Source organism: Halichoerus grypus, chromosome 8 (assembly GCF_964656455.1).
Source record: "Halichoerus grypus chromosome 8, mHalGry1.hap1.1, whole genome shotgun sequence".
In the NCBI taxonomy this organism is placed as follows: domain Eukaryota; kingdom Metazoa; phylum Chordata; class Mammalia; order Carnivora; family Phocidae; genus Halichoerus; species Halichoerus grypus.
The window spans coordinates 51,853,352-51,878,565 of record NC_135719.1 but is presented as its reverse complement, the minus strand read 5'-3'; the positions used below and the strand labels follow the sequence as shown (position 1 = coordinate 51,878,565).

Sequence of the window (25,214 nt, the reverse complement as noted above, 5' to 3'; positions counted from 1 at the left end):
GTAAAATGGTTTTCCAAGAAAAAAAAAAAAAAAAAGCAACTAGTTCAGCTGACAATTCAAATAACGCACAGGTATTTTTCCTTGAGACAACTATCCTACTTAAGTGCTTAATACCTATTTCCTCCTTTGTAACACGAAATATTAAAGACATACTCAAGAGCTTAAGTTTATTAAAATTAAATTTTTCCTATTCCATCAAGAATATTCTTAAGTAAAATTGGTGCTCTTTTTCTTTTGTTTCATCTTATTTTTTACTGTGAGTACACTGAACAATGCAATGGCTGGCTGCCAGTAACGTTCGGTGCCACTGCCCTGAGTCATGCTAAGGCAGCCACAACTTTACCCAATGTTGCCTATGCACCGGCAGCTCCAGCAGCGGCACAGTGAAAAATCACGTATTATTTTAGCATTATTATGAAAATAGTTTTGACGTTTTGAGAGACATGCTCTGGAAAAATTTTTTAAATGACATCAAATAAGGAAGGAATACACATTCAGCAAGTAAAAAGATGAAATGATCTGAGTCTACATTAAGTCCTAGCCAAATGAATCAAGATATCATCAACAAAATTAACTGTTCTCATTTCAGAATCACCAAATTCTAGGCCCAGATTTTTATCCAGGTTAATGCAGTGTTTTTAAAGAAATAAACTCTGAATTAATTAGGTTTTCCTTTATAGTGACCACTGTCTGTTTGGATTTTTTTGGGGGGGGGGGTTGTTTGTTTTTACCACCAATGTTACCCAGTGATTTTTGTTATGACTTGAATGGGCCACTGGAATTCATTTGTACCTTGGAGGCAGATTCCTCCTAGGAATATCAGAAAATACTGCCCTAGCAGACTGCAGAAAGTTGGTCTAATTATAACAAAATTAAACACTGAGCCATGAGTATTTCCAGACTATCTTTTATATTAAATAATAACTGTAAGACAAATTAACATAGTCAGTTACACTTGCTAAAGGGGCAGATTTTATTAAAAGAGAAACGCCTTTCAGGGTAATTTCACTCATTGCTGTGAAATTTGCCATGCAAATTCTTCTTCCATTTGTCAAATGAACCTAAATATTAAAGAAGCTTCTAGCTGCAGAAGTAATTCTAACATAATGCTTATTGTTTACATTTCTAGTACAGACCCCACTTGCCACTTAATCAAAACAAATTATAAGTGTAACTAAGTTAATATAATAAACTCCTATAAAGTTATAGAAAATATAATCAAATACATCAAATCATTTTATATAATATCAGAATTATTATTTTAATGTACTTGTATGTATTAAATTCCCTACCATATAAAAAAATCCTATTATAAATCCTAAAGCAGTCAGCCTTCAAATCTGCCTTTTGTGAAGCCTCAAATTTCAATATGCTGTATAAGACAATAGTCCACATGTGCCTCTGGAGCTCCTACAGAGATAAAGCAAATCAGGAAGGATATGAAGAACCCCAGAGGAACACTTCTTATCAAGGCTCTAAATAAAGTCTCACTCACTAAAAAAGGTTCCATTTTATTGCTTTTTACAAGTGTGAAAACCACTGCTATAGAGAGGAATTGACTAACTGAGAAACTACTACACTACAGAACCAAAGTCAGAAAGACAGTCTAGATTTGAAAGTTATCTATATATCGAACTGTAAGCTTCACAAGGGCAGTAGATCATATTTGCTTCACCCCATGAATATTCAGCATCCAGCACAGTGCTTTCCACAAGAAGACACTAAATAGTATAGTGAATGAACAAATGGCTACAGAAGGTTGGGAAACAGAAATGATGGTAAAAGAGAAAAACATGAATTACATTTCCATATTTTCTAAAAAAAAAAAAAATGGCATATCATCAAATGGGCTCCACTAAAAGCTCAAGAGTAGATAGGAATATAATTTTTATATAGCTAAATATAATGAACCATGCATACCCACCAGGCTTGATGTCCTTGTAAACAAAGCTTTCCAAGCCATATATGAACTCCCCTGAATGTGCGCCTGCATCCGCATGGCAGCAATAACCAGAATGCAAAGCATTTAAGAGACACCTTAATTTCACAGGTAAAACATGTCTAAACTTAATTCAAAGACTGAGAAATCACGTAACAGACGTAACAGACAAGTAAAATGTGGCGACACCAGAACAATCTATTTCTAAGGAACTATTTCCATTAGTTCAACATACAAACTTTATTATCATATTATAACAAAATTTTCTAATAATTAAAATTATAACAATTAATAATTACAAATTAAGCAAGGCAGACAAATATCAATTATGGCTAAGGTCTCAACAAATTATTTGAAATTTTCAAAAAGAGCAAAAATCTGCTATTTTGGTTCCCTTTCTGCCCACTGTTTTGCCCATTTGCAGAATGAAATATTGCTGTGATATTTACACTAACTTCAGAGTTAGCTTTAGTCTGATCTGTTCCCTTTAGATACACTTTCTGAATCCTTTCTTATCCATTCTTGTTAGTGATGGCTACATAGCACTCTCCTCCATTTCCCTCCTCACATACTGCCCAGACACGAAGGCAAGTTTAACCTTCCGAAAACACAACTTTGACGACATCACTCCTGGATTTTTAAAGAAAGAAAAAGGAAAACTTACTACTGACTCTCTCACTGGTTACAGATGAAAGTCCACTATAACACAAAACTAAAAATATAGGATCTAGATAGAGCCAGAGTAGGTTCAAATTATAGCTCTATCATTTTCTAGCTGTGTGACTTAGGACAAGTTATTTAACTTGCAGCTTTCTCAACTGTAAAATGGGAACAATAATAGCCTTATATCATAGACTTATGACTATTAAATGAGTCAATATATCTGAAGCATTTTGAAGAGTGACTGACAAATAATAAATGCTCAATAAATGTTGGCTGCTATCATTGTCATAACGATCACCATTATCACCATCATGGCATTCAAATCTCTTAAAATTGACCTAAACTCAGCTTTTCAACCTACATCTAATTACATTCCATCAAACTCCCAAATTCTTAGCTATTCCCCGTACCTGTTCTATACTTCCTTCTCTTTACTGTCCCCTCTACCTAGAAGACCCTCTCTCCTTTTCTGAAAACTCATCTTTTAGACATAGCTGAAATATTTATCTTCATAGTGTCTGTCCTGATCTCTTTGGCTTAATGTGGTATGTTCACTCTCTTACCACTCTTATGTGTACCACTTTGATGAGACTCAACACTTTTTCCTGTTTAAGATTGATTATGCACATTTCTTATTTCTCCTCTAAAATGTAAGGTTTTTGACAGCAGGATTCACAGGTTTTCTAATTTTTAGGTTTCCAACAATGTGTTGAGCAGATTGGCATCAGACTTCTCAAAAGTACCTGGAAACTAAACAATACTGCCTTCAAAATTCTAATTTTAAACCTAGCATTCTATCTCCAGCCAAATAAAACAAGTGCTTAAGTAAACAAAGACTTTCAGACTTGAAAGGGTTTTAACAATTATATCCAATGTATCCTTTCTTCAAAGCTACTAGATACGCTTTAGCAAAGCAAAGTAACAAAGAACAAAAGGCAAAGGACCCAGGAAACAATGAATTTAACACAGAAGAGGGATGAAGACCAATCCTAGGATGACAACTGTGCAGCCGGACTGAAAAAACAACCATTTCAATGGTCGATCTCCAAGAGAAAAATGGGTCCAGGGAGGGGACCAATAGGTGGATAGGGGCAATTGGAAAGTAACACTGATAGTCATATAACAGATTTCACATAGCAAGGGAAAAGAATTAAAGGTAAATTTACACAGAAAATAAAGCAAATGAAAAAGAAGCATTTACAAATTCAAGAAAAACAAAAGGTTGCATAAGAAAGGAAATATAATCTAGTACATTTGACCTATACAGTGAACAATTACACTGTCATAGTAATGTAAATTTTGACTAGTAATTGGCCAAAAATTATGATATAACCATATTATGAGGAGAGAGAGGGGAATTTAGAGTGAAAGGAGATGGTAAGAGAAGTAAACTCCTTGACTACCATAACAGGAAATCCTAGATAATACCTTACATTAATAGATTAGATAATGACAGAACATTAATATATCTAAAACCATGGTTCCCTTTAAGGAATGGGTCTAAAGGGTAAAGAAGAGTGGAACAGGAGACTGGCATGTTTCATCAGAAGTCTTTTTGGCAAAGCTATTTGATTTTAAAGTGTGTGTATATATCACTTAGATAAAAACAGAATATATAGGATTTGGGAATCTTTGGCCTCACTAGGAATTTCCTCTTTCCCTTTACTTTATAATAGCCTTTCCAGGAAAATAAACTCACTACAATAAGATAAAAGAAGAAAAACATCAAGAAGTTTATTTTTACAGTTGCCAAACTGTTTAGAAATGAACTCATTTATATTTCAATTTTATTTTTTCCCACATGATTGTGGGCAGCACTGTATTTTACCAAATGAAACAAATTAAGTAAAAATACTTTTTTAAAGCAGATTAGCATGATGATTTTGTTTTCAATTTTATCATCTGCTGCTTGGGGCTGAATCACTTTCTCTCCTTCTCTGAGTCTCTATACATGTGTCATGGTACCTTTGTGCTTTTAAAACCAAGAAATAATTGGGAAAAAAATAAGCCTCAAAAATAAAGTATGGTATTAAGTAATAATTATTAATAATGATGAAATGCAGGGCATCTATGACCAGGGTGTCTTTTATCATTCGTACAAATAATAATACATGAAAATGTGACCGATATTCATAGAAACTAGAAAAACAATTATATGCAGTCAAGATAATTAAATTTACTGCAATTAAAAAAAACAATATCAACATATATCCCAATTATCCCATATATCCCAATTCATTTCTTTTATTTTTTTAAGATACTATTTTTAAGTAATCTCTACATCCAACATGGGGCTTGAATCCACAACCCCAAGATCAAGAGTCACATGTTCTACCAATTGAGCCAGTCAGGCACCCAGAATTCATCTCTTTTATACTCAAAACATTTTTCTGAAAAATCTAAGATAATAATGTTAAAACTGAGTATCACTTTCTGAATTTTAGTTCTATCCCAGCAAAACCTAAATTTTATCATCCACGAAGCTACAATGTAATTATTATACAAGCCTAATAGTCCTAGTTACACAAACTTAGTGCCACAGATGTTCAGCCCTTATAAATATATCAAGTCATCCTTAACAGCCTCTCTGCCAGGCCTAAACATATAAATTGCCTAAGCATTAAAGACCCAGGAGTCAAAATTTCATAGGTACTCAATATAAAACGTATAGCATGTTATCATTTGCCAATTAAGCTATATACTACTAGAACAGGACAGACTATACATGCTTTTTCTTACAGTTCACTGTTAACACGAAAATATTTTTAAATAATCACAGTTATTTCCATGCAAAAATTTAAAAAAAGAGGAATTTGGGGTTTGTTTCTGAAAAGGAAAAATATAACTTAATTTTGTATATACATAATAAATTGTATGTTTATAATTATGCTATATTATACATATATTATGATACATTTTATGTATGTATCAATTTATCTAAATATATATCAATATGCCTACTGATGAATATGTATCATTAAATACAGTGTGTTGGGGTGCCTGGGTGGCTCAGTCGTTAAGCGTCTGCCTTCGGCTCAGGTCATGATCCCAGGGTCCTGGGATCGAGCCCCGCATTGGGCTCCCTGCTCCGCGGGGGGCCTGCTTCTCCTTCTCCCACTCCCCCTGCTTGTGTTCCTGTTCTCACTATCTCTCTCTCTCTCTGTTAACAAATAAATAAAAGCTTTAAAAAATAAATAAATAAATAAATACAGTGTGTTAAAAAATATACTTAATCTGACCTGTATCAAGAAAGAAATGAAATTCTAGTGCTCTCCAAGTCTTTCTCCTCATTTTATGGTACTATTTCCACATATACTAATTAACAAAAAGTGAGTAAAAGTGAATAATCACACGGAATTGTCATAAAACAAAACCATTTTCATCTTGCTTTATTTAGCATACAAAAGTAATAGAAAAAAGAATACCGTTTTCATAAAAATACAGATTCTTAAACTGCATATCTCAATATTTTGAGATACGATTTTAAAAGAATATTCTTTCTTTGGAACTACAACTTATGGAGGCTTATGAAAGCATCCTCTCTACAGTGCATTAAATATATCTAAAATATAGCTATATGTAAGTTTATCTAAAACATAAACATATTGTATCACTTCTTGGTCTTTTGGCTAAGATCATGTATAAAACATAAACATATTGTACCTTTCTCTGCTGCTTTTTGGAGGGCTTCTTCAATTCGGGATAGCTCTTTCTGTTTAGTATCTTGCAAGGATTTTTCTTCTTTTTCAGCATCATATTTAATACCTAAAAATATATAGTTAGCTCACACACTAGGAAATACAATTATTAAATAAAGAGGAAAAGTTCAACATCATGATGATTGTGTATTTATACTGTAAGTCTTGTAAGCCATTTTTTTTTTGTAACTCAAAAGAACTGCATTCTTTAAATTAGTTTTACAAAAAGTTTAAACATAAATAAATGATTCCTATTTACTTACAAAGCTTTTATCAAAACAGGAGGGAAAGAAAAGAATTAAAGTGAGAGAGGAAGAAAGGAAAAACGTTAAGAGGGGGAGAGAGTGAGTAGAAAGGTGAAAGGGAGAAACAGAAGGAAGGCAGAAAATATAACAGATAATTTCCAGTTATTTTGTCTGAAGGGTAAAATTTTGAGTAACTATAAAAAATATGTAACATCCAGTACTAGCTGGTATCAATATAGATTAATAAAAAGACTTTCAGAAAGTAATTTAAGAATATGTATCAACAATCAGAAAATATATATTTCCTTTTTATCTAGAAATCTCATTTTTGATAATGTATCCTAAGGAAATAACACAAAAGAACAAAAAAAGGTATCTATAAGAATGAGGTGTTTATAATGTTCAATCTAAGAGTCCAAAAGAGTAGGCAGCTCACAATGAAATATCATACAGCCTTTCAAAATTACCACTATCACATATCAAAAATATATACATTAAGTAAAAAAACAGATCCATATAATGTGACAAATGCTGTATCAAATCAAATATGTATATAGTAAAAAATGGAAAGCAAAATATAAAAATAAAAATTTTGTTTGCTTTATGGTTGGGAAAACAAGTAATTCTTCCCTAAAATATCCAAACTTTTCTTCACATTATATTGTTCTTATAACTGAAAAAACAGTTATAACAAAATATATTGCCTAAATAAACACTACTGCTTTACATACAACATTAATTAAAAATTAAAACACTTTTATTTACGATGAAAAAAAATTACGTATTTCACACATTTTGAATGCACATACACTCAAAATCAGAAGCAACAAATAGAGAAAAAAAAATTTCCGAACTTTAAATCTGTAGATTAGCACATCAGTACTTTTTAAAAACTTACTTCATTTCATTCTCCAAAAGTAAATTATTTAATGCATCTCAAACTTAAAATGAAGACTTAGTTGCAAAATAATTATCCACAGAGAAGAGGATAAATTTAACAAACGGTTGGAATTATTCTTTCCAACAACATAAAAATATTTTATGTACAACTGTGGCAATATATATGTGTATATAGGTAAAAAGTATGTATATTTGTGCATATATGCATATGATCAGTTTATTTAAAGTATCTTCTATTTTATTAAACATATTAAAATATTTAACCAAGGTAACAACTTAATTTCACTATGCTGTTGCTGAATGGTTATAACCTAAAACAACATACTTGCTCCAGGGACAACGAGCAGGTATAGTCCCTCTAGGGTCGCAATAACTGCTTCTCCATAAAGGTTCTTCCAAGGAATCTTCAAAGTTAATTTATCTAAAAAAACATAATTTCAACCTTTAACTCTTATTTGGGCTGCTCCAGAAGATACACACTTCCCACTTTCCATTTAGAGAAAAAGTATAACAAAACCCTTCACACATGGTATGTATATCACTCAGAAAAAAATGAAAAAACTCCCAACACTGAAGTTTGCAAAGATCTCTTCCATATTAATTACTATTAGAAGTAACTATTCATACTGTGCTTTATACTTTTCCAACTTTCTGATATCATTTCATTTGATATTCCCAACATATATAATGATATAAGCTATCATTTCAATTTTGAAAATAGGAAACTTACTTCCAGAGAACTTAAATAAATTACGTAAGTCTACCTAAGTCATCAGTGTGGATGCCAGAGTGACTCAACTACTTATATCACCAGAATCACTGGCACCTTTAAATAAAAATGCCCGAAGTTCAAAGAACTGTTTAACAGCATAATATGCAGAAGAGGAAATAAAATAACGCCATGTAAGGGAGCATATTTTGATTCACCTGCATGGCTTATGTAGGTAAACTAGTTTTACCTGGGAATCTATTCCCAGGGTTAAAATCGCAAATTATTTCTCCATTTAAATTTTACTTTTCTTCTGTTTATAAACCTGTTGAGTTTCCAAAATAGCTTCCATGTCAGGGGAGTCTAGAGGTAATGCCATTTCTAAGTCTAATGACTTTATAGTGAGAACCACCTATATTTATAACAGATACTGTTACATATGTAGCTAACTCATCAACTCCTAAAAAGTTGATTTGAGGGGTGCCTGGTGGCTCAGTCGGTTGACCATCTAACTCTTGATTTCCACTCAGGTCATGATCTCAGAGTCCTGAGATCAAGCTCTGCAATAGGCTCCACGCTGGGCACGGAGTCTGCTCAAGATTCTTTCTCCCCTACCCCCTACCCCCTTTTACCCCTCCCCCTGCTCACATGCACATTGTCTCTCTCTCTCTCAAATAATAAAATCTTAAAAAAAAAAAAAAGTTGATTTGATTGCCTTTATGGTATGAGACTGAAAAAGCTGGAAATGCCCCTTTAACTGTAGCATACCAAAAAAGGGACTGTCTGTCCCTTATACCTTTTCTTCTCTCCATTTACCCTAACTCATTATCCTCCCATCCTTCATTATCCTGAATTCCACTGGAATTAAGTTAGTTATATCACTGCCTACCATTTATAGAATAGGAAACTTTTTAATCTTTAAGTAAAAGGATAACCAAAGAACACCCACAAATATGTCTAGCTCTTAGAAAACCAAAACTTTCTTGAGCTTACTTAGCCACACTGACTTTACAGGTGTAATATCTTAACCTAAGAGAAATTTAACTAATATAAATGCTCCATAAACCAAAAAAGGGATAAATATTTTTTAAACAATATGCTTTTCATCCTTATACGTAAAGGGTCAGTGAGTAACCCTGAAGGGAGTCATTAAATTCTTATAATACTTTAAAAGAAAAAAGAACAAATTCTGAAACATTAGCAAACCTCTTCTAAAATATAAACCTAGTTCTAATAACATAATGAATAATGTAAAAGTTCTTTAGTTAAATATAACTCATCCAGTACCCTAGAAACGCAATTTTAATACTATGTCCTAAAATTGGATCTAACTTCTCTGAAGACAAACATATATTCATCCTTGCTTCTCCCACAGCTACCTACGTAGTCTCACACATAACAATGTATGCATAAATATCTCAAAAGTAAAAGGATGAATGAATGGCTTTAGCTTTACTCTAGGATTTCAATTAAGCATGCAGGACCACAATACTTCTAGATATCACCACAGCTAAATATTACCACTTCACACAGCACAAGGCTCTGTATAACAGACAAACGAAAAAGACAACGCATGCCCTAGCGATGCTTTCAATCTAAGGGAGTGTCTCCTGTTTCAAGAGACAGAAACATAAAAACGTTACTTTATATTAAAAGGAACACGTATAGGTGATATAAAGTAGACTCAAACAGAAGTTTTCAAGTAATCACTAAGAGATGCTAGAAGAATGAAAGACAACGTCTTCCTTGAATACAAAATAAATGAAGCAGGAAAGCCACGTGGTGAAGTAGCAGGGTGATGGAAGTGGAAGGAATGATGGTGGCATAAGTGAAAATTCTAAAGTAACAGCAAATTGTCTAGGGCTGTAAATTAAATTTTAAAAAAGTAAAAATCAGGTAATATGGAGCAGCTAAGAGGACTTCACGGGTTAACATTCTATTAAAAAATTTCTTCAAAAAAGATGAAGGTTTAGCTATGGATGATCTTAGTGTAAGAGTTTAGCTGCAAAGACTTTCTACTTACCAAGACATATCCTCTATACCACGCTGCTGCATAATATAGCAAGTGAAATGATTGAACAAAACATGAGGGAAATACGCTACACTTAAATTTTATTCACTAGAGCTTTGCAAATTAAATTATACTACTTTCACATATAAAGAAAAAGCATACAGAATTTAGATATCAATTTTGAAAATCAAGATATATTTTGTGTAGTAAAACCAAAGCCTAAAATGTATCATTGCAGTTCAAACATCCTTCCATTTTAGAGGGTAATTTTCTACCCTTTCATCAGAAAGTTTGAAGTATTTATGTATGACATACAATATATATTAGGCCCAGAGCTCCAAAAGCTCTAACCAACATAAGCCAAAACCTCTCACATTTTTGTTCAAGCTAAAAAATCTTTTAGATTAAATAACACCGGAAAAATAAAAAACTAAAAGGATTAAGAATAACTCAAGTGAAGAGTACTTACCAATTTGGCCAGCTTTGACTTTAAAAGGAACATCCAACTCACTCTTCGAAAGAAAGAAAAAAATTTAAGAGACATCTTAAATTATTAAGCTCCCCCCAAATCACCTTTATATCATCATTTAAATACACAATCTTCTCGAAGGAAAAACATGAAACAAATTTTCTGTATCTGAGTAACTCAGGACATCCTAAAAAAAAAAGAGTTTCTATTGACTTAAATTTGACTTTGAGGAAAGAATTCACAAGAGAAACAAAACTATAACTAGGAACGATAGGAAAAGAGTTTGTAGCTAAAGAAAGTAATTAGATAAACTGGATATTGTTTTAATAAACCAAACCAAGACAGACGGAAATGCCATGAACTTTTAAAATAATGATAGACACTGCTTATCTAAAATACTAGAATAGGAAAAGGAAGAGTCCTTTCACAAAAATTAGTTGAAAACAATAACTGAACAACTATTTTCACTCAAATAAAACATTTGGTAAATAAACAAAAGAATCTTAAAAGGAAAGGGAGAGTCTCCACTTATTATTTACCAAATTAGCATTTACTTTAGATTAAGTTACTACTAACAGGTACCAATCATTAATAAAAATAAACTTTCACTTATTTGGATTCCAAACCACTAGAAAGTACAAATAACTTTTTTATTCACAGAGTACTAAACAATAATTGATATTCACAATGATCACTTGAGTCTTTAGAATTACTAAAAATTAAACCAATCAGAATAGCCTTTTTGTTAGATGTACCTTAGTACATACTAATACTATCAACGTGGTGACTGAAATATAGTACTTTAGGTAACAATTAACTAAAATAATCAATTTACCCAATCATCTGATCACTCAAGCATTCTAGGTGAACAGGAATTAAACATAATACTGATCTTTTTGTAGACCAAAAAACAAAATTCCTCTCTGGTGGTAAGAGAGCAGCTCTATATGCAGGTGGCAGCAGCAAGCTGGGGTAGGGAGGGATGCATTCAAGGGCATTCATATAATACTTTATGTTATGCAAGATACAAACTCTAAACTACACACTTCTAAAAGTTTGGGCTCATGCTCACTTCGATCCTCATGAAATAATTTTTCATTAAAAATAAATGTAAAGAACCCATATTCAAAGTAAAACCTCACCAATCTAATTTAATCGGGGAAAGGAAGCTATAGTTTGAATTAATGGAGAATATTAATTACAAAATAATTTATTATATTTAACTATAACCCAAATTCAAACTAGGCTAACAAAGAGTTCAATTTGTCTCTTAAGTATGTTAGATATATATCCTCTCACCGTAATTTTATTTATACTTCTTTCCTTCTAAAATATTTTCCTAAAAAGGGAAAAAATAACCTTTACTCCAATCTCCAGCAAAAGAGTCTTAGGTTCTAAATTTTGGGGTAAAATTTAAAAAGTTGTAGCATCCTATATAAATAAAGGAAGGGAAAGAAAATTTAAATATTTTGAGTGCCCACTACTTGCCAGGCTCTACTTCTGATCTTATTCAAGCCACAAAAGCACAGACATACTATATTATCTTGTATTATTAACTCCAATTTAAAAACGATTAAACTGATGCTCACAGAAACTAAGAAACGTGCCAAAAGTCACACAGCTGGTAAAAGGGCAGAGCTAGCACTGAAACCCAGGTCTGCCTCACTCCAAGATCCATGCCCTTTCCACCATGCCTGCCAAGTCGTTTTTATTTTTTTTTTTTATTTTTTTTAAAGATTTTATTTATTTATTTGAGAGAGAGAATGAGAGAGAGAGAACACATGAGAGGGGATAGGGTCAGAGGACGAAGCAGACTCCCTGCCGAGCAGGGAGCCCGATGCGGGACTCGATCCAGGGACTCCAGGATCATAACCTGAGCCGAAGGCAGTCGCTTAACCAACTGAGCCACCCAGGCGCCCCCAAGTTGTTTTTAGTAGAACAAAATCAGTTGTTATTCCTCGTGACAAAGTCCTATTCCGAGGATCTTCCATATCCAAAACTGGCTTCCCTGAGACCAATCATGTGAGCACTTTGGGTATAAGACTCTCCTTAATTACACAGTTCATCATCATGTAGAAATCCAACCAGAAGTCAAGGCTAGGATTATAAAACATACTGTAGTTTGTTAGAAATCTGACCTATTAATTAAAGAATAAACTCATTCTGAGGCACCTGTGTGGCTCAGTGGGTTAAGAGTCTGACTTTTGATTTTGGCTCAGGTCATGGTCTCAGGGTTCTGAGACTGAGCCCTGCATCAGGCTCCATGCTCAGCACACAGTCTGCTTGGGATTCACCTTCTCCCTCTACCTCTGCTCCCCCCACTCTTCACATGTGTGCGCTCTTGCTCACTTTCTCTCTCTCTAAAATAAATAAAATCTAAAAAAAAAAAGAATAAACTCATTCTTAAGTGACTTCATAAAATCAAATTTAAGTCCAATAGGCTAAAGCCTAACAGGGAGGGAGGGGAAGTAGGGGATGGAGCACGAGAATCCAAAAAAATCTACTCGACCTGTTAATATCACCATAATATTATAAGGCTGGACTGTCAAGGTATTTCCAAAAATATAATTATTCATTTGATAAATTGTTAAAATCAAATTCTTATTTACCAAAAAAATATGTAAAGATAATTCTGGAGAAAATTATTTAAAGTAAGACAAATGTCTACTACAATGCTATTCAGTCAAATTAAGTCAAGGAAAAACATTCCACTTTCCAAGAAATACCATTTTGATCAACAGGGGAAAAAAATCTAAATTTTTAATCTCAGATTTTCCTATAGCAGACAGTTCAACAAGTAATCCTTCTCTGAGTAACTCAATCACTTTATCTGGTACCTGATACCAGATACCAAGTAACCAAGAATTTCTGAGAGTTTACCAAATTAACTGAGTAATCAACATAGTTTGAAAACTTACCAGAGCATTTTCTTTTATCTGTAGGTTATCTAAAGCCACATTACCTTTAGAAAAAAAGGAGGGAAAATATGAAGTTAAAACACCAATTAGTGTAACCTGTCATAATGCAGTACCAAACACTATGACACTATGCTAAGTGCTAAGAAGACAAGAGGTAAGCAAAGAAAACTTCAAGAACTTAAGCAGCTACTAACACAAAGAGGTGCTATATATGTAAGTGATAGTATATATATATAGGTTAGCCCAATACAAAAGAAATTACAAAATACTTAAAATGACTAACATTCAAGTAGACAATGAGTAAGAATTTGGAGACTCTCAGACTAAAGAACTCTAGAACCAAAGAAAATATCTATCATTTTGAATGATTAAGCTAAAAACCTCAAAAAACAAAAAACAAAAAACAGATGACTATTAGAACAGATCAATTATACTGCAACCCAGGATTCTCTCCTTAATTAAGGTATCAATGAACATTTTCTACAGGAATATAATGTTGGTCTTTTGAAACTCCAAACATGCTACCTTCCCAATGATTATTGTTTATGGTTCTAAAGTTACTTTTTTTTAAAGTAAACTCTACACCCCAATGTGGGGCTTGAATTCATGACCCCAGGATCAAGAGTCACATGCTCTACCAACTGAGCCAGCCAGGCGCCCCTATGGTTCTAATGTTAACTAGTCCAATTCTTCTTAAATCTATTTAAAGCCATCATGATACTATTACATGACTCCAGTTTTAAACACTGTACTTATATTTGTTGATATATTATACTTAAATATTCTTGCTTACATAAAAACCTAACCAAAAGAAAGTTTCCATTTCACTTAAATTCTCTAAAAGTTAATAAAACTATCATTTCAATATTAAATGCAAGCATTGAGTTATTCAGTTATATATTTACTTACTCACTCATGACACATTTATATTTTTAAAAATACTATACTTTCTATGCTATCCATAAATATTTTTCAATCAAGTAATTTTTCCCCTCACAGTATTTTGGAATGAATTAAAAAGAATATTTAATTCTATTATGCCATCCTTAGGATGTACTTTTCCCCAGATCTCGGATTTTTTTCAAACAAAAAACCCCTCCTATGAGTTAGGTGCTGAAAAGAGAGAGATGATAAGAACAACATCCCTGCTATTACGGAGCTTACAGCCTAGCAAAGGAGACCAAATTTCTGAAATTTTGGAAATATTCTAGTGGCATTCCGGGAGAAGAGTGCACAGATGCAAAGAAGGAGACACCTAACTGCCTAGGGAGATCAAGAACTTCCCACCAAAATGTAGGCTAGAAGGCCAAAGAAATATTTACCAGCTGGATAAGAAAAGAGGGCAAATACACGTGCATGAGTAAAACACATTTTAGAAACCACATGTGGTTTGGTGTAGCTAAAGGGTGTGAGAAAAGGATAGGAGATAAAGTCAGAAAGGTTGGCAGGAGCCAGACTAACAAAGAGTTTTTAGCATGAAAAGTTCAGACTGGTCACAACACAGAGATGAAATACGTATAATAGGGATGACAAAATCAAAGCTTTATTTTAGAACCATTACTCTGCTCTTCTAAGAAATAACCATGGATCTGTCCAAACAATTTAGCTACAAGGATATTGTAGTACTTGTTATAAGGGCAGAAAGAATGGATGAATAGGAACAAAGGAGGGAGGGTGGAGGGAGGGAGAACCTAAAGAACTAAATGTCCAAGAAGAAGGCATAAATCATAATACATCTATAATATAGAGCAAAAAATTAGATGTGGGAAAATATTCACAGAATATTAAGTTTTTAAAAAAAAGGGCAAAGAATGCCCAGATTGATCCAATCTGATATAATTTAAAGAGTATATATGCACACATACAAAGAAAACAACTGGAAGACTAGACACCATAATGATCAGAGTAGTTATTTCCATATAATAAAGTTCATTTGCTATACATATATTTTAAATTTTCTAAAATAAACTGTTGAACCTGCAAAAAATGAGAGGAGGTAAGAAGTCTCACAAAAGGGAAGAAAATACTATCAGCATTATAATAGGAAGAAATGGAAAGAATATAGGCAGTCAAGCAGCTTCTACAATACACTAAAGAGAAGGGGGGTCTGGGTGGCTCAGTCCATTAAGCATCTGACTCTTGATTTCTGCTCATGTCAGGATCTCAGGGTCCTGAGATCAAGCCCATGTCACCTGGCGTCGCCCCATGTTGCCCAGGAGTCTGCTTAAGATTCTCCCTCCTTCTCCCTCTGCCCCTCTTCCTGCTCACGCATGCTCTCTCTAAAAAAAAAAAAAAAAAAAAAAGCAAGCAAGCAAGCAAGAAAAAGAAAAAGAAAAAGAAAAATACACTAAAGAGAAATTAAAACCTGAAATAGTAACTTCAGGGTCAAAGAGGCAGAGTCAGAGTAAGAAGTTATTTTATAGGTAGAACTGACAAGATGATATTACAGACCAAATGCAGGGATAATAAAAGTAGCTGTGGAAAACAGACATGTGTTCTGGAATTGGAAAAGAAATCCTTAACAAGTATTATGTGTAAAAATTACATAAAAAGGAAAAATATTCCTGGATTTAATTTCATCAGATGATGAATTATAAATAATTACAACTGGGGACTCGATTCAAGCCAAAAGAAGTGAACTGCACAGATGTTAGTACATATTTGAAGCAATCCAAACTAGTTTAACAAGATCTAAGGCCCATATAGAGACTTGCAAACTTGCTCATGAATTTGGATTGCTCGACCCAGTGATCCTCACTCATGGGTCAAGTGTCACCAAGAGTGCTCATAAATAATCTGCATTAGATATGAAGTAATTTTTTAACAATTATTAAGACACTAACATAATGTGTGTAAAAATATGACTGCGCTTATAAAAAGTGGACTGTTTCTAGCACAGTGGCACTCTGATTCTTTAACGAATAGATGGTATTTAAAGGTGAAATACTGAAAACTACCAATACGGCTAACAGAGTTAAACAAGTATACTTAGAAAGTCAGACAAAGAGATAATAATAGTGATTACTGCTAACAGGATTAAGGATTTTTTTAATTAATATTTTTCAGTATTTGCTAGTTTTTATAAAAATCAAATATGATTATGTTAAAATTATACAAATTTTAATAAGAACGGAAAACAAAACAAAGGTAAATTCTAATGTCAATAGGACCTCAACATATTTTATATACATTCCTCCTACATCTAATATCTACCTTACTTACAAGACACATAAAAAAAAAAAATCTTATTTCTGCTTAGAGTCTAGCAAACAAATGCATACTTCCTCTCTGAAAAACGTGAATGCTATCTAACAAACAGTAAATATAACAATGAAATAAGAATGACACATTCTATAAGTTATTTGCACTGAAAGAGGAGCCACTAGCCATAATACAAAGAAAAGGGGAGGAATAGCAGCATATTACAGATTAACACCAGGGTAAAAGTGCATTCATTCAACCAGTAGCCGAGTACTTTATCTAGGTAAGGCACCGTGCTAACAGGTACTCTTCCACTAAACTGCATGCCTTTCTGTAGATATATATGCAGGAACTGAATTGTCTATATCCTCAGAATGTCAGAAATTCTGTTTATGTAAAAAATAATTTATAAGACTAAGAATAAAGCTGACCCCCTCCTAAATATCAACCATTTTATATTTAACTGAATACTAAGGAAAAAGGTAGTATTTAATCTCCTGTTTCTAGTTCAAGATAACATAATAATCCCATATATAAGCAAATAACTTTATTGCTATAGCCAGATCACAGGGCTAAGAACAGAGGCCACAGAAAGTTCCTGAAAATCCGGAGGTAGGGTAAATATTTGTGTCAAAACTTAAAAAAACAAACAAGAAAAAGAATGAATAATAATTGGAGATAGATAAACTAGATAAACTTAACACTGCCAGCAAGGAGGGCCCTAAAGCCAATCCCACAATCCGGTGTCTCTAATCCCATGGAGAAGTTCCATGGAGACCATGGTGATAGACAAGTAAGGAAGTTCTATGAAGTGATTTCCTTTTATGATGGACTGAGAGGCCTAAAGGATGAGAGTAAGCAGTAAGGGCAGTCTGTTTCAGAAGAGGTTTCTCATTCTCACCTTATGATTCTCAGTAATAAACTAGAGACATTTTGATGAGCACACATAGCTGGGGAGTCACATATAAAGTTTCAAAGTTAATCTTAAAGATTGATTGATTTTTTTTCAAGAGAGAGAGCGCACACACAAGTAGGGGGAGGGGCAGAGGGAGAAGCAGAATCCCCACTGAGCAGGGAGCCAGAAGCGGGACTCCATCCCAGGACCCTAGGATCATGACCAGAGTCGATTGTAGACACCCAACCGACTGAGCCACCCAGGCACCCCAAAGTTAATCTTAAAGGGTATTTTCAGAAGTACCTTAAAGGGTAAATCCTGGATCAAAATTTATCTAATAATCTTTACTAATGAACCACAAGATGAAAATGATGGTAAATCCATTAAATTAGCAAATGATGCCAAAGTAAGCAGAGTTGGAGTCATCTCAAAAAAAATACAATAGAAAAAGAAATGGTTGCTAAATTACAGAAAAAAACCAAGTTAGTACATTTATGAATACAAATGAAATGGTACTGGCATAATACGGAACAAGCCTAAATCCAAGAATAGCTTCTAAAACACATAAGAGCCTACAAAATAAAGAAACATAGTACTGATGTTAAATACCTCCAGTCAGAAATAATCTATTTGAACTTTCACAGAAGTTTAGCTATACCTTTCTCATGGTACTTAACTATATAAATCCCCAACCTGATTATAAACTCCTTACTGATTCTCCTCATAGTAGGTGCTCAGTAAACACTGACATAACTGATTTAGAATGCATATTACACTGGGGTAGGACGACTACAATAAGCAGATAAAATCATTCTATTTTAGAAAATACTTTCTGAGCTATAACCTTTCTTGATCCTCACCAGCCTTCTAATGAAGGAGACAGGACACAGAAACTCAGGCACAGGGAGGCTAAATGACTGGCCTAAGGACACTATGTCAATCTAGTAAGTGGTAGAGCCAGGGCTCAAATTTACTGGTGCCCAGTGTTTTGCTCAGAACATCACACTGGCTCCCAAAGAGCAGAGCAGTTCTACTTCTGAAGATAATTCTATCTCCCTTGTGGAGAAAAAAAATGCCATACATTGAGAGGCCTGTGTAGTTGGTGGATCCACTTTTGGTCTTTGCATTTTAAGAGTGTGAAAAAAATCCAAAACCAAAAGGGAAACTAAAATCAGTAAAACTAACAAGGACAAAGCCAGTAAGTAAATATAGAGTCAAGGTTTATGTTAGGAGGATTATCAGAAGAAAGAATAGTGCCACAGTGGAAACCACAGAAGCAGGGGATGGCATTGCAAAATGACCACTTTAGTACTTTTCAAAAACCTACGTTTTTCCAAAAACAAAAGACAGAAATTCTTAAGTTATAACTATTCAGAACCATAAAGATCTTTAAACCTACTTCCCTCTCACTTTGCATATGAAAAAAAAAATGAAGCCTAAAGAGATCAGGTGGTTTATCTAAGATCATACAATTAATGTGTAGAGGAGCTAATAAAACCTATGTCTCCTGACTCCTGGTCAATGTTCTTTTTTTTTTTTTAAAGATTTTATTTATTTATTTGACAGAGAGAGAGATAGCGAGAGCAGGAACACAAGCAGAGGGAGTGGGAGAGCGAGAAGCAGGCTTCCTGCCAAGCAGGGAGCCCGATGTGGGACTCGATCCCACGACCCTGGGATCATGACCTGAGCCGAAGGCAGACGCTTAACGACTGAGCCACCCAGGCGCCCCTCCTGGTCAATGTTCCTAACATAAAACAGAGACTAATTCAAAACTGTGTTTAAAAACAAAACAAAACCAAAAAAAAAAAGCCCAACAAACAAAAATGCCATACCTTACTCCATGAAACTAGTTTTGCATATTGTAAAATAAAAAAAGAATATACAGTGCTATATATTTGTTTTGTTTCCTTTATGTATCACAGACTCATTATTTATTTGAAAGTATATCAAAATACTGAGACATACTCATTCTCTAAAAAAGTGAGCTAAAGTAAATGACTGAAGTTTTTTAAAGAATAAATCAAATTATTTTAATAACCATTGCTTTAGTAAAGAATACTGAAGAAACTATTGTAGCAATTCATTTCAATTGAACTTTTCCATTCAACCCAAATTAACTAATTTAGTTAACGCAGACTCCTTTTTCTTTTAGGTTTTATTTAAGTAATCCCTACACCTCACGTGGGCCTTGAAATCTCAACCTCAAGATCAAGAGTAACACAGGCTCCTCCACGGCTCCCTCCTCCAACTGAGCCAGGGAGGCACCTCCCACAGACTCCCTTTAATAGTTCACAGAGACTTTGTTGTGGGAGACATCAGGAGAGGAAACAATTGACTATTACTCTTTCCATTTCCCTATTGAAACAGGAAGTCTTGGCAAAGAAAGGTGGAAAGCTGCCCGATTACCAACGAACTTTCTCCCTTTCAGGAACATTTCAGGGATCTCATAATAGTGAGGATTTCTTATTCTTTCCTAGCGAAATGGTTATCAAACCACCAACTTCCAGTTTTATTTCTGGAAAAGGGGTGGATTTTTAATTTATGATGCCTTTAAAAGTGTGGTAAGGTATTTTCAATTTAAGTTTTTAAGCATTGCTTTGATAATTAACTGGGCCTAAAGATATATTAGAATATTGAACTTTTTGTTATTTCTTTTACATGCTACTACTTCCTGATATCATTTTCCATTTTTACCAACATGATACCTTTCAATCAGTTAAGACATGTTTCTCTCTTAAATTATAAATTTCATGAGGCATATACATCCTCTAAGTCCTTTTTCACCTCTTACTATAATGTGTTCAGCACCCAGAAGTTCTCTTAAAAACGCATAAGACAATCTCAATATTCTCCTTAGAATAGAGTTTCTCAACAAACATTTTCAGCTGGATAATTCTTTGTTGTGGGGAGCTGTCCTGTGCATTGCAGAATGTAGCAGTATGCCTAGGGTCTACCCATTAGATCCCAGTAGCACACCTCTACTATTCAGTGCGACAACCAAAAATGTCTCAGACATTGCCAAATATTCCTTTGGGGCAAAGTCATTTTCAGTTGAAAATCACTGCTTTAGCCTAGTCAAATATTCCAGTTATTCCAGTTCCAAACTAAGTATCAATTTAGTTTTCCATTTGTTTCTAAAAAATAGTAAGATTAGCCCTGTGACATTTTTACAGGTTGAATTCTTTTTTTTTTTTTTTTTTTTTACAGGTTGAATTCTTTTCTCAGGATGTGAAAAGAATTTTTTTAAAGATTTTATTTATTTGTCAGAGAGAGAGAGAGAGAGTGCACAAGCAGGGGAAGTGGCAGGCAGACAGAGAGAAGCAGGCTCCCCGCTGAGCAAGGAGCCTGTTGTGTCCCGGGATCATGACCTGAGCCCAAGGCAGACGCTTAACCAACTGAACTACCCAGGCATCCCAGGATGTGAAAATTTAACAACAAAAAAAATGGAAACAGCCAAACTCTATTTACTAAAACAAATAGTTTTCAAATAAGAATATATAAAATTTTCAATTCTTTATAAAATCTGTCAATATCATGGATGTCATAAATATCAGCTATTTCATTAATATACCCCTAAAAGGTATATTATACCTTTTACCATAAAAGGTTAAAGATACATTTCTTCAGGGATATTTTCAGAGAAGAAAAATAGTTCACATATCTTGCCTTTCTTTTTTAATGGGAGAATCAGTGTCATAAAGAAAATATATTGAGGGCGCCTGGGTGGCTCAGTTGGTTAAGCGACTGCCTTCGGCTCAGGTCATGATCCTGGAGTCCCAGGATCGAGTCCCGCATCGGGCTACCTGCTCAGCAGGGAGTCTGCTTCTCCCTCTCCTGCTCCCCCCTATTGTGCTCTTTCTCTCTCTCACTCTCTCTCTCAAATAAATAAATAAAATCTTAAAAAAAAAAAAAAGAAAAAAAAAAAGAAAATATATTGAATAATATCTATAGAACCTTCCTTTATAACAACCACAAAAATAAAAGGTGGCAAAACTTCATAGAAGCAGAGATGTAGGCTGATAAAGCTGAGGGAATCCCAGATTAGACTTCTAATGGATACAGTTCCTGAAAGAAAGGAGTTTATTTTCCGAGGCCTATTATAAAATTGATGTTTGCCACCGGCAGCATACCTCATTCTAAAAAAAAAGAAAATGAGATGAAAGAAAATAAAGTTTCTTTTCCTAAAGTCCACCAAAAAAGAGAGGAATAAATGACATAATATTGTGGCATTTTAATTTCAGATGTGAAAAAGTTCAAAATCCCCAGGCAGCATACTTCACAATTTCATAGTAAAAACATGTACAATTAAAATCACAGAGTACTGGCACTGGAAGGACCTTCAGATGGTACCTATTCCAACTCCCAATTTTAAAGAAAAAGGAAAGTAAGATTTGGTAGAGAAGAAATCTTTGAATATACCCATAAACTTCCTTTAAAAAAAATCTGACGCAAATAGGGCACAGTGTTTTAACTTGCTAGGTGATTCTGAGTAGTGACTGTGTAGGAATATTATATTAATCTGGTATGACTTTTTTTCTTTTAAAGTTTAAATCAAGATGAAACTAACAAGGAGGAAGGTTAGTGGTTTGTCCAACACAACAACCTAGAACCCACGTTTCCTAAATCCTAGCCCAGTGCTTTTTCAGATTTCAAACAATGTTTACAGACTAGAGGGGCGCCTGGGTGGCTCAGTCGGTTAAGTGTCTGCCTTTGAATCAGGTCAGGATCCTGGATTCCCAGGATCTAGCCACGCATGGGGCTCCTTGCTCAGTGCAGAGCCTGCTTCTCCCTCTGCCCCTCACCCTGCTTGTGCTCTCTCTCACTATCTCAAATAAATAAAAATCTTAAAAAATAATAATGTTTACAGACTACAGAAGGAATAATTTGTATTCAACAGTATTCTGAAGAAAGAGTTGACTCCTGCAGAAGGTACTGGATTTTTAATTCCTTAAATGTCTCCTCCTTTACTTCTCTTTCTCTTGCATTATATTAGCATTGGGGGAGGGCATGTAAACAAAGGATGTGGTGCTGGGCAAAACACACAGAACCAATCAAATGATCAGCAACCTATTCAAAAAGGCTCCTCCCCAACCAGGGCAGTACTCTTAGTTCTGTAACAACATTGCTCAATATAAATATATGGTTCACATATGTAATTATAAATTTCAGGAACCAAGTTTTTTTAAAAAAGGAAAAAGAAACGAGGGAATGAATTTTAATAATATACTGTACTTAACCCAATATAATCAAGTATTATTTCAAGATATAATCAACATAGAAGACTGAGATATTACACTCTTTCTCCCACTATTTTCAAAACTCCACGTTATTTTAGACTCAACAGCAAGTCTCAATTCGCACTAACTACATTTCGAGTGCCTAATAGCCGCAGTGGCTGGTGGCTACCCTATCGGACAGCGCTATTGGACAGGTCCATAAACTGTTGACTAAATTAAAAGCAGTTCCATCCATTTGAGTAGTTCTTTGGATTTCTTTCCAAAGCTGACAGAATTCCCAAAAGTGTTTTGTAGAGTGAAACGGTATCCCCAAGATCCCCAAAGCTTAATACGCATAATCAGTGCAAATAATCAATCCTTCTGAACTGTGTGCAAGCATACTACTTGCTGTCTACTTCTACACACTCAATGTTGAGAACAGAAACGTTTGTGTTTTGGGCATGCACCTAATTAATGATGATGCCTGTCGTGGCTTGAATTATTTTTTTCTATCATACAAAACTGAAAGTCATCTTCTTACTGAGGTGAAGTAAATATTAAGAAGTCGTTTTCTCAAAAGGTGAAAGTATTGTAAGAAGCCATACTAAACAGGCCTTTAGTAATGATCTCCCAGGGCCAATAGATCCCTTCAAAAATCCTGCAATTCTAGAGAGAAGGAAGCCAGTTCCTGTTCGCCATAAAATGCCAAGAGAAGGTAACTGCGAAACCCAATTTCCTCTTTCTTCTTCCTTGGTGCCACTTTATTAGGCGTGTGTGACCACGCAGCCACCCCCCCCCCCCGCCCCCCGCACGCGGTGCAAGAGGAGAAAGCTTTTTTAAATGCTGTGGAGCCAACGGGGCCAGACTGAGGGCAGCGAGAGGACCCTCCAAGGAGGGCAGGGAGGGACAGAGCAGGGAGTCCGCCTCCGGGACGCGAAAGGTGGGAACTCGGGCAGCGCGAGCGCGACCCTGCGGCATCTCCCCACCCCGGGCGGGTACCCGGGACCCCGTGGCGGCGGAAGCGGGCACAGGCCTCCCGGCACCCCGCACCTGCAGCCCGGGGAGGGGGCTCAGCTGAGGCCCCCTCCCCGGAGGCGGAGTCTCGGGAGGCGGAGGGAGCCGGGCGGGAAGAGCCCGTGGCGTGGGCCCCTCCGCCAGCGCGGGCAGCCCGCCGGCCGCGCCCTCTCGCTTACCGCCCCATATCCCCAGCTTCAGCTGGGACTTGTTCAGGTTCTCCACATAGTCCCCCAGGAAGCGGTTCAGGAGGTCCGCGACCACCGACTCCAGCACCATGGTGGGACTAAGGCGCCGGGAGAGGGAGGAGCCGAAACCGCTGGGCGCAGCTGAGGGCGGCGATCCGCGCCGCGAATGACAGCCCCGCAGGCGCCGGCCCGCCCCCGCGCCGCGCGCGTGACCCGGGCTGTGCGCAGGCGCGCCGCCGCCGCCGCCGCCGCCGCCGCCCCCCCGCCGCCGCAGCCGCCCCGGCCAATCTCAGGATGCGGCCGCTGTGCAGCAAGCTCCCCTTCTCTCTGCGGCTGCGGCCCCAGCCATCCGAGGGCGGGCGGAGGAGCGACGGGGAGCTGCGCCCGAGGCACCAAACAGAAAAGGAAGGGCAGGAGTTACTGAGCACAGCGACATCTATGTGGCCGCTCTGTTTGCCTGCCGTCGCCTCCTGTCGACCTTGGGTCCGCAGAGCTCACCGTCCAGGGCAGAAGCTGCTCCCCAGCGCCTCGCCTTGCCCCGAGCGGACCCGACGCGACCGGTCCGGAGCCTCCCAGGCCCCAAGTCCATCCTCAGCACTTCGCAGGCAACTACCCTTTCACCCGTGGGTCAGGTGGGAAAAAGGAGACCCTGCACTCTTGTCCTGCTACATTAACCCCGCCGGGGGCAACATCTCCGTTTCTTTTTGCTTCTTGAAAATTTTAATTATTTAAAAGTGAGAGGGAACAGAACGGTATCATAGGATGAAAAGATAAAATGGCAACGGGATGTGCATTTTGTTCTTACCCTTCTCCTGTGCTTGATTCACTTTTACTCAGGAGGCATTTCTTACCTCATTAAGGAAATGAAGAACAAACGTAGTACTTCCTTTATTTTCTTTAAGTATGGGTTAGCTGTTATTTATATATCACTTTCTTCCATACTATCATTGAACTGTTCTAGTGTGGCAAGACATTGAAAAGCGGGGCTTTTATAGTGCAAGAACTCTCTACCTTAAAATTTAACCACCCATTAACCAATTCTCTTTAGAGAACTGGACTTTTTTTCTAAAATATATTTCAGAAAGCTGTTGAGATACAGCGAACAGAAATAAACCTAAGAAATGCTAAGATTATTTGTAGTCAGAAGC

At 35.8% G+C, this 25,214-nt stretch overlaps 1 protein-coding gene across 4 annotated transcripts in view; it reads right to left on the bottom strand.

The window, feature by feature from the left end:
- VPS13C (vacuolar protein sorting 13 homolog C) overlaps window positions 1–24,268 on the bottom strand; it is a 175,101-nt gene extending 150,833 nt beyond the window's left edge. For 3 of the 4 annotated variants that reach the window (XR_013450451.1, XR_013450452.1, XM_078079265.1), the window contains exons 1-6: window positions 24,058–24,268; window positions 13,553–13,596; window positions 10,635–10,677; window positions 7,771–7,866; window positions 6,266–6,367; window positions 1,925–1,987 (exon numbers count right to left, since the gene is read on the bottom strand). Coding sequence is in view for 2 of the 4 variants with exons in the window: in XM_078079265.1 (XP_077935391.1) it covers window positions 1,925–1,987; window positions 6,266–6,367; window positions 7,771–7,866; window positions 10,635–10,677; window positions 13,553–13,596; window positions 24,058–24,157 (448 nt within the window). In the remaining 2 variants the exon portion in view is untranslated. The remainder of the gene's footprint in view (window positions 1–1,924; window positions 1,988–6,265; window positions 6,368–7,770; window positions 7,867–10,634; window positions 10,678–13,552; window positions 13,597–24,057) is intronic. The other variant, XM_078079266.1, reaches the window with a different exon arrangement.
- Window positions 24,269–25,214: the final 946 nt, after the last annotated feature.